The sequence below is a fragment of the Ursus americanus genome, chromosome 11 (genome assembly GCF_024610735.1).
Source record: "Ursus americanus isolate L20-20 chromosome 11, mUrsAme1.1.p, whole genome shotgun sequence".
In the NCBI taxonomy this organism is placed as follows: Eukaryota; Metazoa; Chordata; class Mammalia; order Carnivora; family Ursidae; genus Ursus; species Ursus americanus.
This window is the reverse complement of record NC_142137.1, coordinates 61,924,214-61,941,941: the sequence shown is the minus strand read 5'-3', so window position 1 is coordinate 61,941,941 and position 17,728 is coordinate 61,924,214. Positions and strand designations below refer to the sequence as shown.

Below are 17,728 nucleotides of genomic sequence, written 5' to 3'. Positions count from 1 at the left end.
CAAAGGGAATACAGAGAGAGGTCCCTCTCTTTACACCCAAGAAACCTTTGGACAGATTACATTCTGAATTCATGGACTTATTTCAGAACTTTATTTTTTTACTCTTCCGAGGAAAGAATCTGCAAAGAATTTACATCAAGCTTTGCACAGGGAAAAAAAGGTTATTTAAAAAAAAAAAAGTCGATAAAAGTGTTGCTGGAAGCACTGTTTTATTTGCATGTTTTTATTTACATTTTTTTCTGAAATATTTACAATAAACAAGCTAAACTGAGAAATGTTCTTGCTTCTAGAAAATGACTTTTTCTTTTCCATTTAAAATGAATGTATCATCTGGAAACAGTCTGCTACTTAGTGGAAGAAGCCAAATGTTCTCTCTGGTGCAGGCACCTGTTTTTCTCTTACGGAAGAGAACTCATTCCTATTCCATGCCTACAAGTAGAACTTTCCGCTGTTTGATACTATTTCCTACAGGCAGAGCCTCCTGATGTGGAAGCAAAGGGAAAGAGCTAGATCAACAACCCTCTGGCCAACACCGGGTGAGGGGAATATTCTGCTTGTCGAATGAAGCCCTGCTTTTCAAATGGATGAATAGTTGTTTCTCTGAGAGTACATAGGACTCGAAACAGAGTGCTTTGGCTTCACTGAGAAATCCGCAAATATTTCTCAGAATTTGTTAGCGCTGATGGCGCCAGCAAAACAGAATTAGACTGCCCCTTGGAAACTGGAGAGTCTTACTGAACACGCAATTTACATTGTTTCCTCTAACATCACATCTTCCTTCCAGCGATAGTAAACTGCACGCCTGCAAGAACAAAGCGACCCCACCAGGAATGATATATGCTGACCATTTTTGCTTCTGTTTTCAGTCTATATTTTTCCAACGCGAGCACTCAAGCAGGACTAAACGAAGAGACGCATTCCTAGTTGACACAGAGGACATATTTTGTGTTTTCTGGTGCCAAAACACACCAGAGGATTAGGTGCTAGAATGGAAAATAGTTCTCTCCATTTCCTGATTACTTTCACAGGCGTTCTTATTATCTTTAACTTTCCTCTTGTAAAACACACACACACACAGCACAAGAAATTACTGGGTTTTTTATTTATACCTTGTAATAACCTTTATTTCTTGGTTTTTGCAGGAAGAGATGACAGCATTAAGTGCTTGGAACTCACTGTTGCAGGACCCAGGGAAGAACTGGAAAGTGTGGGTAGGCTAAGCACGCCAAGGGTAAAATTAGCCTTCGAGCATATGACTACCAGGAAAGCTCCGAACTACCAGAATCAAGATATCATGGGTTGTCATCAGGGAGTAAATCAGGCAATAACTCTTTTTAAATAGACTCAATATAGGAAATATGTCCTTCGTTCACAAATGGGGGATGGCAACCCAGCAGGTTTTTATATTCCTGTAATCACTAAACCCCATGTGCCAGTAACTAACATCTGAGTAATCACAAGGCATGCCGGGACAAATTTTATCCTCCTGATGGCCTTGCAAGGCACAAGGTTTGAGAGGACGGGACATCATTGTAATCAACTACAGATAAACCCCGTCTCCAGTTAGCAACGTTGGTAATCCGTGGGTGACGGGGACTACGTGGGACTCCTGGCTTTCCCTTTTCCCTGTTTCTATGTAGAGGCAAACAGCCTATGGAGGTGGCTGACTTTTCAAAGATTGTGTCACAAAGCCTGAGCTAAAATTAAAAGGAGGAAACTAACGCTCATTTCGTGCTTACCAGCTGTCAGTTAAGCTTTGAAACTTAGGGATTTCTACAGTTGGTTACCAAAAATGTTTACTGTGTACACCCTGATGGGAAAAGAGCAACAGGGAGGGCAGAGTGATTTATGCTAATCAGGGAGTTGGATGTTACCAACAGGGTTGGGAGCCTGCAAGGTAAAGACATAAACAGTTCTCGACTATCACTCAAAACCATCTTGCAGGTAGACGGGACTTCAGACACGTTGCTGATCACATATTTTTACTGTTATGCATAGATCACTGCCATCAAAGGGAGTCATCCCTCTAATACGAAGGGTAATTTAATAATATTGAAATTTCCTAATATTTGGTGCATGTTAATTAGGAAAGTATAGAAAACTTTATATTACAAATCAAATTTATATATTTTATGTTATTTATATAATTTACACTTATTTATGTACTTTTATAATGATGAAAAGGTGCCTGAGTGTCCTTAAATGCATTAAGATCTTGAGGAGTTTACTCGATAGTGGCTTTAGTTATGGGAAAAAATAGGAACAAGCTGATCCTTGTTTGGAATTCAGAAGCTGCAGAACAGGTCGGTGGAGTAGAAGCAGAAGTGTAAGCCTAAGTCAAACACATTTAGTAATTTTAAAAGTCCTTTCAAAACAGACAGATTTTAATTTCTGCAAAGCCTTTAAGGGACCAAGCCAGGAACTGATGAGTCGCAATGAATAAGGAGTGAGTGAATTCAATGCCAAGAGTAGCTGAAATGTCCATCTGATGATGTAGGTTCTCCTGCCGGCCTCGAGCCACTCGGGTGACCTCAGCCAGTGAGATCAGCAAACACTTACTGGGAATCATACAAGACTTTGTACACTGGAGGGAACAAAAAGATGAACGAGCTCTGGTTCCTGCCCACAAGAGGCTTATGAGCTGGTGACGAAGAGTCAAGACACACAATCACAATGTCTGCATGGCGGAAGGGGACTGGAAGCAGACCACACACAAGAACTGAGACGAAGGAAAGGCCCCCTTCACCTACAGAGGAGAGAGTGTGAAGAAGGTTTCATGGAAGAGCACATCTGAAATGAGCCATAAAGAATGGGTAAGTTGCTGACAAGGAATCCTAAAGGCAGACGACCTTTCAGAAAAACTTGAAGTATGTAGTTATGTTTATGCCCCTAGGGCTGAGTTCAGGACCCAGGTGTTTTTAGCCTGGACAAGAGCTCACCAACGTCACCTAATCCTCAGCACTGCCTTTGGACTCACACCACTGGCCTTCCTCATGTGCAGCACTGGACTGGCTCTGCAGACGTTTGTGTTTAGAGAGTCGTAATTATCAACATAAGAGTCGAGACAGTTTCTTCTAAGGAATAGAAAGAACAAATTGAAGCTGAGTCAGGAAGCATCAGGATCACGACTGTGCCTTAGAAAGAAGTTAGGAGCCACACTGTGGGGGTCAGACTGAAGGAAAGAGGGGTGGTGGCCAAGAGAGACAGACGTAGTAGAGAAGCAATAATCTGGAGAAGGGACAGTGAGGACCTGTGCAGAGGGCACATGGGGGCAAAGGGACGGAGACCAAGGGGAGGTATGGATTTCAGAAACGGATCAGAAATGACTTGACAGCTGGATAGCCTAGTGGGTGGGGGGTGTGGAATCCATGATTAACTTAAACCTTATAGCTTCAGTGTCTGGGTGAATGTTGACGTCACAAACACAGAGAATAAAGAAAAGGAACAAAATGGATAAGGAAGATAATATATTCAAGTGAGGGATATGGTGAGACTGAAGAGCTTACAAGGCATTGAAGTAGAAAAGTCTAGAAAAGTTGTTCTCAATGGCTCAGTTTTGCACCTCCCTTCCTGCCACATACTGGGCATGTTTAGAAATGTCTAGAGATATTTGGGGTTGTTATCACTGGGGAGGAAGGGTGTTATGAGCCTCTAGTAGGTAGGGTAAAGGGTGCCGCTAAACATCCTAAAATATATGGAACAGTTGCCACAAGAAAGAGTGAACACGCTAAAATGTCAGTAGCGCAGGAATTGAGAAATCCTGGTCTAGAGGAAGTGAGAACTTCCAATCTGGAATTGAAGAAAGTAGGAAGAGAGGGAGATGAGAACTTTCACTCATTCACACTGCAGTAAGGGACTTCAGAGAATATTACCTACAATGAAAGTATGTGGAAAAGAAAGAGAAGCAGGTGGCTGACAAAATCCTAGACAATATCAATACCTCATTAGCAAATGAGTGGGGTAATGTCAGAAATCGTTTCACATTTATTTTTTTTTAAGTAAACGCTACCCCCAACATGGGACCCGAATTCATGACCCCAAGATCAAGAGTTGAACACTCTACTGACTGAGCCAGCCAGGTGCCCCAAGCCCTTTTATATTTAAAATGCAGCGACATGATGACTGTTTTCAGAAAGTGTGTACCCAGGAAGATAGACATGAATGAAATGGAGAATCATGGAGAAGTTCAGTTATGAATGAACATCCAAAAAAATTAAGCATTGAAGATACGTTCCAGTCTGTAGCAGGGAAGCATTGTATGTGGTCTGCAAATTTGTTATAACTTGGTCACAGAACTACACAACTGCAACACGAGAGAATTAAGAAAGAAGAAGTTGGAGGAGGAGGAGGAAGGGAGGGGGAGGAAGTAGATGAGAAGAAAAGAAGGAAGGAAGAAGCAAAGGAAAACAAAGAAGAAGAGGTGTAGAAGGGGGAAAATGGCAAGACAAGAGCAACAAGCAGAATGGAGGCAAGGGAAGGAGAACAGTAGAGACAACCACTGAAAGACACAGAATACAGTGTGAGCGCAGTTCTAAGGAACAAGACCAGTGGCCATCCTTGAAAATTTTGCCAAACCCTAACGTGGGAATCTATTCCACAAACAGCAAAATCTGCTTCTTGAACAGTATCACCAATGCTTTTCCAAAAGCTATCTAACACACAATGACACCTGTACGGTTCTCCAGTATGTAAAGAAACTTTGCTGTGACTCTGCTCCAGAGGGCTTGCCAGGGGTAGGGAAGCCTGGAGAGGGACTGGAGATGGGGAGGTAGTGTAGTGCTCCAAAGTGAAGGAATGTGGAAAGATGCATCACAGGCAACATGGCAGCCTTGGACTGCTGAGCAGAGGCAAAGGAAGTTTGCAAGAAACAGCTAGAAGGTGGTCCTTTCCCATTCAAATTGTTATGTGGCCCAGAAATACTAGGTATGCCTGGAAACCAAAGGAGGCATCACTGACCAAGAAAGAGGATGAAGAACATGTGCACAGGACAGAGGCAGTATGAGTGTTGAGCCAGATAGATCTTGAATTGCAATCTTGGCTCCACCACTGGCTAGTTTGATGCTGTTTGCAAGTAGCAGAATGGCTCTGAAACTTAGCTTCTTTCTGGTCAAGTGTGAATGGTTAAGCTTCCCAGGCATGCTGGGATGTTGAAAGGACATCATGTATATAAAGTGTTGAACATAGTGACTGGTGCCAAAAAGAGGCTCCATCAGTGGCAGCTGATGCAGCTTCAGGTCGAAATCCTATTTCTCAAAGCAATGACCAAAAAAAAAAAAAAAAAAAAAAAAAAGGAACAATAGGACCCACGTTCTAAGTCAACCCAAACAGAATACATTTGAAAACTGAAATCTGGGGTGCCTGGGTGGCTCAGTTGTTAAGCGTCTGCCTTTGGCTCAGGGCGTGATCCCGACATTCTGGGATCAAGCCCCACATCAGGCTCCTCTGCTGGGAGCCTGCTTCTTCCTCTCCCACTCCCCCTGCTTGTGTTCTCTCTCTCACTGGCTATCTCTATCTCTGTCAAATAAATAAATAAAATCTTTAAAAAAAAAAAGAAAACTGAAATCTTCACTTTTGAAAATGAACAAGTAACTTTCATGAATTCATAGAACTGGGAGTGGGCTTTGGAATGCTGGTCAAATTTCTTCCTTTAACTGATAGGAAAATTGGAGACGGAAACGAAGAGTCTATTGTGGTTTGGATGTATATGGGCCAAAAGAGACCTTAATTAAAGGGAGGTTATTCATTTTTTTATATGTAACACAAGATGTAATATATACAAGATGTAATATATGTAACACAAGATGAAGGTGGAGTTAGAAAATTAGAGTCCGTAGTTATAGAGATGTGTGTATACACACATACATATGGGTATATATACACAAACATACCTTCTATATGCATGTGTACATATAATATACAAATTCTGTATGTGCATATTAGAAGTAACAGAACTCCTGTTATCGATGTCTAGCATCATCCAGCAGAAAGGTGTCCTTAGCTTTCTGTGAACTTCACTAGACTACGGCTCCCACACTCACCCCTTTGGAAACGTATCTCATAATGTCCTTGAGCACTTCACAGAGTACCAAATAAAAGAGTTCTAGGAATAAACTGGTGATTATAAAGGATGTGCTTCCCCCAAGCCACAGTCGGGTCACATACCTGTCCAGGAGCAGGTTAGGAGCAAATAGGAGCTTCCCTGGGTGCTCCATGGAGCGCCAGACAAGTCCAATCATCAGGATCTCTAGCCAGGCACATTCCAGAAGGTGGACCTGATCATGGAGGCTCAAATCGACAAAGCCTAAAACAAGACAAGAAAAACCTGCTGACTTAAAATGAAAAGTCATCTTTACTAGGGAAATGAATGTACCCAGGCATTTGAACTGGTGAGGTCTAGTTCCTATTAGATGGTATGACATGTAATGGAAGCACACTTGATAGGAAAGTCAAGTAACTATTTTTAAAACTAGTATATCAATGAACATTAATGTAGCAGTAAGTTTCTTGATGCCTGAATGTCACACATAGAAATATACTAATTTATACAACCCACTTAGCTTTCTGTAAAGTTCTATACTTAGTATTAAAACTTATTATCTTAGACATTTTTTTTTTTACTTTAGACATCTCAGACATCTCTAATGGCCCTCTGTGATTAGTATTTTTCATTTCTGATTCAGTCACAGTTATTTAAGTACAAGAAATTTAAACTATTTGCCTTAAACCAAACAGGAATTAGAGCACAGGCAAGACCAAAGTCACTAAATGTCTATTTCTTTGCTTCATCATTAAGCCATGCTCTTTTTTTTTTCCACACCGTGTAAAAGAAAGACTAATGAAATAGCATGTGTAAATAAATAACCTGGGGGAGAATGAGTCAGATGAATAAAGGTGACATAATTACTTCTGGTAATGTTTGATAAAAGCTTTAATGGGAGATTAAAGCTTTTCCTAATCATCACTGACAATACGGCAGATCCCTAATGATAATAATAACAACAATAAGCAAGAGGAGGAGAAGGGGAAAAGGGAGAGGAGGAAGAGAAGAGAAAGAGATGTTTAGTAGATGTACAGAGGTATCACACTGGCTCTGGAGTCCGCTGGGTCAAAATGGACTAACCTTGTTCTGGAAGAAACACTGCCTGAGGCAACAGGAAATGTTTCTTTTTCTCAGTACCCAATGTCTAATGGGATAAATTGACTCCAGTGAGCAGTACTTAAAAGCAAAGCTCTCAAGGAAGTTTTAATTCTCTAAGATTTTACCCCAATCTTTTGGATAAAGTCTCAAAATAGCAATGTAAATGGACACTGGCAATTAAATTCACTTTCACAAATGTTAACATTCAAAAGTGATGTCTTCTGGGGTGCCTGGATGTCTTCTGAGGTGCCTGGGTGGCATAGTGGGTTGAGCGATCAGCTCTTGGTTTCAGCTCAGGTCATGAGCTCAGGGGCGTGAGATTGAGCCCTGTATCAGACTTCACGCTCAGCATGGAGTCTGCTTGAGACTCCCTCTCCCCGCTCCCTTTACCCCACCCCCCACACTCTCTTACTCACTCTCTCTCTCTCATAAATAAATCTTTTAAAAAAGTGATGATTTCTTTCATGACATTCGCTGTTTTATATGGGAAAAAATACAATCATGTGATAATGTCATCCATGAAGACACGTACACCATGTTATTCAATACCCTCCAGAAACCTCAAACAATCAGGCAGGATGAGATATGGGAGTATCTTTCAAGAGAACCACAGCGGGCCACATAACCATTCGACTTTGGAAAACCAAGGAGTATTTTCTGGTAGCAACGTTACATATTAAACTGAATCATACTTTTCAGTTCTCACTTCAAAACTTCAGTGCTATTTAAGTCTGACAGTTTTAGTGGTCTCTTGGGAGCCTCAGAAGCTCACCATAACCATTTGTACCACATAAGTCTAGTGATTATGAAAGCAATAGTTTTCAGTCTGAGTCCAGCAGAATTCTAGGGCCTTCCGCTGAGATGATGTAGATCTCTCAAAAAGAAATGGTCTCTTTCGTTATCATTCCCAGCTATGCATATTGCCTTCAGACAAGGGTTATTATATATCTTGCACAGTGTCCTGCAAGTTCCTAGGGCAGGGGTGGGGATGGGTGTGCAAAGATGACTATCAATCAACCTTCTCAATGAATGTGATGCTTACTGAAGACTGTCCATTAAAGACTCTCAATTCACAGCCAATGGAGACAAATAATGTAGTAATCCCAAACAAAATCATACTATCTATCTATAGACATCAAGTTTCAACCCTTAGCTATTTTCCTCATAAACAAGAGAAATGATCTAATGTGCAGTTTCAACTGGATCTTCTATAATAACATAAAGGCATTCAACAAGGCCTTTCCTGAATACTCGAAAGTGTTGCCAATATGAAGAAGGGAGGGAGCAGCATTTATGGGATATGAATAGAGGCATCAGTGACAGATATTCTTACAGGTGACATAGTGAGAGACAATTCACCTCCCATCACTTGGGGACTCTCATCTTAGTGACAGTGACAGTGACAGTGACAAGGGGCCCTGGGCCTGTGGAATCCACACCAGTGGGATAGAACGCATACCTAAAAAGTAGTAACAAGAGTTTGTTGAGACCAAGAGAAATCGGATGCAAGGAAATCTCATTTTATAAAATAGAATTTTAAAAGAAAGAAAACATGGGTCTTTTCCTCTAGCCCACATTCACAGATGAAGTAATAGAGTACCTAGAGATGGAATATCCTAGAAGACAGAAGTGCCTCACCTCCTACTCCCCACCCACCATGTGGGCAGGGATCTAATGAAGTTGAGGGAGGTCTCTTTCACAGAGAAATAACCCCTTATGCATATAACTGGCTCATTATCTCCAGCTTCATCACAACGTAAATACATTACTGTCTTCTGTCCTCCATTATAAAATAACTGTTATTCCTCCAAGATTTTTATCTTAGTTTTAACTGTGAAAGGAGCTCGTGGCATGTCCTCCCCCTTCCCTTGGGCCTCATGAGACCCTAAACACTCTTCTCACTCTGTTGGAGACTGCCATACAAATTACTTAATTTGCCTTGGCACACGGGAGATCCTTCAAGCCACACCCTCCCTTATGGGGTTGACATGGCTCTTAGAAATGACATTGAAAAGTGTGCTGAGATCCTTAGGCAAAATGACTAATATAAGATGAATGCTTGTGAAGTTCTGCACTGCAGCGGGGTAAAAGGTAAAATCACAGTGGCTCTTCAGGATAAGCACGAGGAAAAATACGCACCATGGTAATTATATTTCTTTTTTTTTTAAGATTTTATTTATTTATTTGACAGAGAGAGAGAAACAGCCAGCAAGAGAGGGAACACAAGCAGGGGGAGTGGGAGAGGAAGAAGCAGGCTCCCAGCGGAGGAGCCTGACGTGGGGCTCGATCCCAGAACGCCAGGATCACGCCCTGAGCCGAAGGCAGATGCTTAAAGACTGAGCCACCCAGGCGCCCCATATTTCTTATTTCCATGGGATAAATCTATAGAGATGCAAAGTGAGGTAGAAATGCTGGGGAAGAAAAAAAAGCAACTACAAAACTAGAAGCCAGGTGGTTGGTTCCCTTAGTAAATCCACTAGAAAAAAATATTAGTTTCCTGACCTTCAGAAAAAATTAATCATGTTCTCAGTCATATGATGACCCCAATGTTCTCCAAAATGTCATTTATGAAATTGCCTATTAAATGCTTTTTGTGTTGCTCTGACTCAATGGAAGAAGATTTAAATAATTCATCTCTTCCTCTGGATGCCAGAGACTCAGTGAAGAAGGGGGGACGGAGAAGGGGAAGGAGGAGAAGAGGAGAAGAAAGAGGGGAGTAAAAGAATGGAACGTGAGACTAGAGCATTAAGACAGCTACAAGCTGAACAAAATTTGGGATTTCTGGGAGAAAGCCTATAGAACAGATAATACCAGAGGAACCTAGGTCCCAGTTCAAATGCTAAGTAGTCTGCATGCCCTCCATTTGTAATATTTTCTCTTTTTCTCCAGAAAATGGTCACCTGATGTCATACTATAGACATGTACCCCATGATATGACCTCCTGCCTCCAAATAAAATCTTAGATCCTCTTTTTATGCAGTTCCATTATAGAGAGACCCATTAAAACTGTGATTCCCATTCTATAACTCTTTAAGCTATATCCAATAACATACAAGTCCTGAAAAATTTTTAAGAAATGAGCTGAACCCATCTCAAACCCATGGTGGTCATGCACCATTCTTACCAAATATATACCACTGTTACAAAGTACAATAAATGGCAACAGATTATCAGCTGTTTAGAACTACTGAATCACAATGCAAGAGCATGGGCCTCCTTCCCAGCCTGCCCTCCATCACCATGTCTGTGTGTATTCCAGCTTTCCTCTGCTATAACAAAGGGAAGTGTACACAAGCCCCTCTCTGGCACAATACCACTTATCCAATGCTCTTATGCAATCACCATACTCATAGACATCCACCTTGCCAATACCAAGCTGACACTGTCTCGAGGCTACAACAGCCCTCAATTCTCAAGCCCAATTACAAGGTATTTCCAACATGGGATTTTTTTTATTATTGGGGGGGTGCACCCTCCCCCCCGCATCCTCCCAACAGAATGAGGAGGATAGAAGTAATGAAAAGAGTATGAGCTGAAAAGTCAAGTAGACCTGGCTTGAAATTCTTCTGTGGCCTACAGCCAGTGACTTAAGATCTCTGAAAGCTCTTCCCATCTGTAAAATGCAGATGGACTGACCTACCACTTCAGTTACTGTAAAAATTAAGGAGTTAGCAGATGTCCCAGGGTACCAGAGTCCTACTCAGTGAATATTCGTTCTACTTCCAACTCATCCCAACAGACCTGCAACTTCTTTGTAATCGAATGGAACATGACTTTTGCAAAGCACCAAGAGAAATGTTTTGTTTCAAAATATTTTAGATTTAGAGCCTCAAACTTAAATTGGGCACTTTGGGTTTGCCCTGACTAAGTCATGTTGTGTTTTCTGTTTATATTTTTCTTTTTATTTATATACAAAAATAACCTAATAAAAAGGATAAAAGACTTCCTGGACATCAAACAGCTCTTTGTAAGAAAACAACGTTTTCATGATTTAAAAGCAGAGGGAACAAAAGCATGTGGATTATATTTCTCCTAAAATACATACGTGAAGAAATGAGAAAAGAAAGCACGTTTGGGGTTTTATTACACTCAAAGCATTTCAAGATGTTTAGCAAATCCAGAATGCAGCTGTATTTGTACACCCCAATATCAATGGTCGATGGTTTTCTACTGAGCTCAGCAGACGTCCACACTGTGTTTGCTTCTCCTTATTTGCCTTGAGATAGAACAAAACTTGCCCTGTGGTGATGACCTATGTTGGGAAATAAAACAGCGTTCTCGAGGCAATGCTTGCAAAAAAAACCAGTGGTAAGTGAAGAAATGAATGTGACAAATTTCATATCTTAAAAATATGTCACATTTAGCATAGTTGATAGCCAATTAATTTGAGTTGAGGTTGGAATTCAAGGCAGAGTTTTGAAAGTAAACACAAGTAGTGCTTTTTAAATGAATGGTGCAGATCTCGAATGCCCCTTATTAAGATGACTATATGTTGAAAGAATTACAGATGATGAGGTCATGATATCTAAATAAATCCACAAACTTTCCAATCTTGACTCTGCAGCCTTACAAGGGTACCACGTTTTGATATCATATAATGAAGACATTTATGACATCATTACAATTCAACTATGGTTGGTTTTTTTTTTTTTAAGATTTATTTATTTGAGAGAAAGAACGTGTACACATGGTGGGGAGGGCAGGCAGAGGGAGATAGAGAATCTGAAGCAGACTCCCTGCCGAGCGAGGGGCTCAATCCTAGGACCCTGAGATTATGACCTGAGCTGAAATCAAGAGTCAGACACTTAATCGATCCAGCCACCCAGGCATCCCCACCATTGTTGGGCTTTAACCACTATCCCCCACACTACATTCAAAGAACCATACCCCTTACAATGCCCCTTGGAAAAATTATTAGACTGACCCATGGAAATGTATTCATACTTTACTTCAAAAATTTTCCAGTGTTTTTTCCCCTGCTCTAGACATTAGGTTAGATTTTTTTTTTTTTCAGTAGGCTCTATGTCCAATGTGGGGCTTGAACACAGGACCCGGAGATTAAGAGTTGCATATTCTACTGGCTGAGCCATCCAGGTGCTCCCTGGACTTTAGACCATATTTATTGTTTAGTCATTGTAAACGCTTCTAGGTATGGATTTGTGCAATAGCTTATGGTTACATTTTACTTACCAATATTTGATTATTTTTTACACATCAACACATAGGATATGAAAAAAATGTATGGGAATAACTTGTGTCTGATCTAGAAAAGTAATTATAGAACTTCTTTGATAAGCAAGAAAAGTAGAGCTATATTGAAAAGTACCTCAAGATCTTAAGGTTTAGGATTATATATTGTAGCATATGTAAAATAATTATAACACAAAGAAGGAAATTATTCCTGATGTTAAATAGGAGCTTCATAAAATATTTCCCTGAACTTGTATTTAGCAATTTTGTTGACAACACACTTTTAAATGGCCGGATACATATTTTCTTATTTTTCTAAGGCTAGACAGATCTTAATTCTGATCATAGCATTGTGAAATGGTGAATATTTTCTTTTTAAAAATTATGTTCTCAGTTTTGAATATGTCATTGCATCTTCAGGAAAGGGATAGATGAAGCTATTGGGCTACATCCCTCATGTAAGCATTCATTTATTCTGCAAATTTCTCTCTAAATTTAATAATAAGAAAAGGTTTTCCTCTCCTAAAGAACGGATGTGCTTCTTTTGTTGGAAAGTAAGAACAACAGGGCTTACTACAGACTGCATGAAGCCCTATTCAGGAAGCACAGACATAAACACAATATCCAAAAGCAATAACAATTTTACCTGTTTCCTGGGAAAATGACTGCCTTAGTCTTACTTTTTCTGGCTTTACTTTTGACTGTACTATTGAATTACAAGGCACCTCATATCAGACTTTGCCAAGTATATAGAGAAATAAATCATTAAAATATATGTGTTTGTTTCCACACACACATAACTATCCCCCTCTTTTTTTTTTCTTTCTATTTAACAAAAAATAAGGTATGTGATGACAGATAAGGAAGTGGTTTGTCAGGAGAAAAGAATTAATCTCACAACTATATCTGACCAAAAAGAAAATAAGTCAAGACTTTCAGATATCAGGATTAGACTTGGGGATTTAAAAAAAAAAAAAAAAAAGTCCCTCAGAGAAAACAAAGCAGATGGCGACTCTACCTTGTTACCAACCCCATCTGTATTACACTCAGAGCCTTGGTTTATGAAGAGATGGTTGTCATGACAATAAGCATTTGAGAAGAGTTCTGGAGAAGCTGATGGATTTAAGAGTGTCTCCTAGCTTCCCAATTTTTGAAACTCACACACAAAAAAAACATTCCCTCCGTTCACCAAATAAACAATTCTATTACTTCTTGTATTGGCTACAATTATTCTCTATTGACAGTATACATTTTTTGTACTCTCTCATGTCAAAATCCTCCTTGGAGGGACAGAAAATCTCTTTGCTCTGATACAGCACAGCTTGAAGGTAAACTAGTCTTTTATTTTTATTCAGCAAGGGCAACGGTATTAACTACAGCATTTTTTTTTCCTTACCAGCTTAGAAAAAAAAAAAATCAATTTCAGCTTAAATGAAGAAGGGAGAAAAAGTAAAAGAAATTATTTTCCAGTTTCTGAGAGTAGGTTGCAAACTAAAGAAGGAAAAAAATTAATAAGCTATAAAGTAAAGTACTTAAGCCTGTCCTTTGACGTGCTTGGCAAATGCACAGGAAGGCCAGCACTGTGGAGCGGCGCTGGGTTCACTCCCAAAGAGCATGGATTGGCTGTGCTTGAAAAGTCAACAAGCACTTGTACCTTGGAACATACATTTTTTCCTGTCTACCTAGAAGCAGACCTACAGAAGCATTTCAAATACTATTGTCATCAGTCTGAGTTTTCTGGATAACTGTATGCTCCCGGGAAACACTACAAATGTCAACACAAAGACTGAGAGGGAAGCAGACAATTCTTTTTAAGCAAGTCCCCTAAACAAATGGACAATGATGATTTCCTCCTCCTACCTCCCCCACACCTAAGCCCCTCAATGAAACCAGAATTGATGATTATCTTACAGTTTTAGGGACTGTTTTCTGACATACAGACACACACACACCTTTGCTAGAGGAACACTGATTATTGCCAATGACCCAGGGACATCAAGTTCTAGAATGAATTAGGAGCAAAAAAGAGGCTTATTCTCTCGTTATTTTTACTTAAATTCAGACCATTAAAATGGGAGCCTTCCAAGGCAAAATCACCGAGAAGTAACAGAAATGCTGAGTATCAAATCCTATAACAACACTGCCTCTGAGAAACCAGAAGATAAGGCATAGGACCCCATCCCAAGAAGGGGTAGGCAGCCCCAAGTGTGAGGCCAGTGGGGACCTAAGAGTCTCACAAGCACATGGGGGATTTATTTAGAAAAATTTGTTTCCTCCTTTCCCGTCTTCCTACAGCTCTCCGCCTCTCACATGCTTGCCATTAACCTACACAAATTTAACCCCAAAGAGAACAAACAACAAAATAAAGGAGAAAGAATCATTTCAGCCTCTTCCATCCCAGATCTGAAGTCAGTTATCACTGACCTTGTATACACCACTGCAGAGAGAGCCCATAAAGAAATTAGAGAGCTGGAGACAATTTTCCTTTAACCCATGATGGATCCTCTCATAAGCACAGCAGATCTTGCCAGGCCATTAAATAACCATGCTAAAAATAAGGTGGGGAGCTAGGGGAACCTATAAGAGAGATTCTCTAGATGTTAATTACCTTCAAAGCAAGAACTATTTCATTTCTTATTAGTTCAACACAGCCCTTGGCTTGGTATTGGGCTCCATCAATAATGTTGACTCCCTATGGATTACAACAGGAACTATAACAATATTTCCTAATAAAAATTAACAGTAACTGCATTAGTTTTGTAGAGCTGCTATAACAAAGCATCACAAGCTGGGAAGCTTAAAGACAAAAAAGAAAAGTAAAAACCAGAAATCAGCAAACAACAGTTCCGGAGGCCAGAATTCTGAAATCAAAATGTCAGCAGGGCCATGCTTTCTCCAAAGACGCTAAGGAAGAATCTGTTCTATGCCTTTCTCTTAGCTTCTGGTGTTGCTGGCAATCCTTGGCATTCCTTGGCTTATGGATTCATCATTCCAATCTCTGCCTCCATCATCACATGATGTTCTCTGTGTGTCTTTGCATCTCTTCTCTTTTTATGAAGACACCAGTCACATTGGATTAGGGCCCACACTAACTGAGTATGATCTCATTTTAACTTGATTACATCTGCAAAGACTGTTTCTAAGTAAGGTCACATTCACAGGTACTAGAGGTTAAGGACTTCAACATATCTTTTGGGGAGGTACAATTTAACCCCCAACAATAACAAACTGTAAACACTGTACCTCTTACATGGTCATGCTCAACAGTCACCAAATACTACTGAGCATCTCCAAAATATATAAACCTAGCATGAAGCTGGGTACTATGAATACAGAGATGGGATAACATTCTCATTCTCAAAAAGGTCATAGTCTATAGAAGAATCAAGAAAAATGTCATAAGACAATAATGACATGTGTTGAGTGTCAACATGAGGAAAATATCTGAGCAGTGGGCACCTTTAATCTTTGAAGCTAGAAAAAGGTGATTCCTTAGGCTACAACATATGCTTTCCCCTCTTTCTAGTACACTCTTTTAATGACTTCAACTCTCTCAGCATCAAGGTTAAGGTCTTACTCCTACAGTAGCTCTTCTTTGTATCAGTGCTTATTCGAGAATTCATCTCTCTCACAAGACTGGAAACAGACTGAGCAAAGGGACTATGTCTCAATGACATTATACCTGCAGTACTTAATGTCGTATCTGGCTGAAAAAAAAAAAGAAACTCTTAAATAGGTATTTATCAAATAAACAGGGCGGAATAGGTAAATACATGAATGAGATAAAATGAGTGTAAATGAATTATCTTCTGCAATTTGAAGGGCTTCCTGGAAGATCTCCAGTTTCTCAGTGAAGCAGAGGTGAGAGGAATAAGGAAGTGGCAGGATAGGGTGTTAGAAGAATACAGTGGAGGACTGAGATAGTTGCTGTGGAAATAGGAAGAAAGCAAGAGCAAGAGGAAGAGCGAGAGAGAGAGAGACAGACAGACAGAAAGAGAGACAATGTGCTGGATGGGCAAGTAGAATATTTGAGAAAGAGCTGCTGGACTCTCCAATCTAACTAAAAATCAGTCTAAATATGATCATAGAACAAAATATTAATGTATCTTTCCCTTCAACTAGAAAAGTGTCCTTGTGAATACAGTGTCACTTATGTCCTAAAAATTCAGTGTAAACTATGTGTAGACCCAATTTTTTAAGGAGCAAAGAGTGAAATGTAAATACCCCATACATTTTTTTCCTACAAAGAAAAAGAATTTAGTAACATTCCTAAGTACAGTACTTTTTGGAGTAGTTAAAAGCATGAATTAATTACAGACAAATTAATTGCTTCACTCTTCTGAACACCTACTATGTGTGAGGCATATATTGATGTTAGGAACAAAAAAAATTTTAATATGTCTTGGTCTTTGACATCAAAGCTAAGAGAGAAGCGAGGCCAATTAAAAAATGATTGGAAAACAGTATCTAAGACCACGCTGGAGGAGTCTCCAGGATTCACTGCACACAGGACTGGCACCTAATTCAGAAGTGTTAAGACTTCCTCGGATTTCTAATTTGCATCTCGATACCTTACTTGATGGAAAAGGAGGCAATGCAACAGAGGGACCAGAGGTATGGCATGAGCCTGAAACTGTCTCTACAATAGACATGCAGGGGTACAGAACTTAGAGGGAGAAAGGAGTGATCAGAAATGTGGCTGTAGAAGGAAGCAGGAGCCCGGGGGTGCGAAGGAGTTCTGGCCTCACCCTTGGGGCAAAGAGATACCATTGAAGCATACGACAGGAGTCTTAGCTAGGGTGAAGGCAAGGAGAATGAATAGAGACTAATTGCTGAGATATCAAGGAAGGAGAATTAACTGAATTTAACAAATGAGGGATGAAAAGAGGGGGAGGAGTCAAGGATCTCTTGAGGGTCTGGTCGGTGTGATTGGCCACGGTGAGGGGTATACATGGAAGAGAAGGCTCCTGGGGAAGACAGTGAGCATCAGCTTGAATAGGTTTTTGTCTAAACTTCCTGAGGAGCAAGGATGCAGAAAAGTCTAGTAGATTGCTGAAGTAAGACTACAAAGCCAAGAGGCCTGGGGTAGCCTCAAGTCACAGATTGGGTATGATCAGGAAAGAGGTAAAAACTGAAATCATTGGGGATGGGTAGTACCACTTAGAAGGGATATGCAGAGAGAAAAGAGGCAAAGATGTCATGAAAAATGTCAATGCATCAAAATAATAACCATTTTTTCCCATACTGAAAACAATGACTTTGTTACTTTAACTTAAAAAAAAATAAGACCTTTTTCTTTCAGAGACTATTTCTAAAGTAAATAATAATAATAATACAGAATGGGGCTGGCATGTGCTATCTTTTTGTTGTACTTTTACATCCAACGCCATTAAACAGAAG

General features: G+C 40.0%; 1 protein-coding gene across 4 annotated transcripts in view; it reads right to left on the bottom strand.

The window, feature by feature from the left end:
- ESR1 (estrogen receptor 1) overlaps positions 1-17,728 on the bottom strand; it is a 360,927-nt gene that overhangs the window by 73,682 nt on the left and 269,517 nt on the right. For all 4 annotated transcript variants that reach the window (XM_087865591.1, XM_045805367.2, XM_045805366.2 and 1 more), the window contains exon 6: positions 6,163-6,301. In XM_087865591.1, the coding sequence (XP_087721717.1) occupies positions 6,163-6,301 (139 nt within the window). The remainder of the gene's footprint in view (positions 1-6,162; positions 6,302-17,728) is intronic.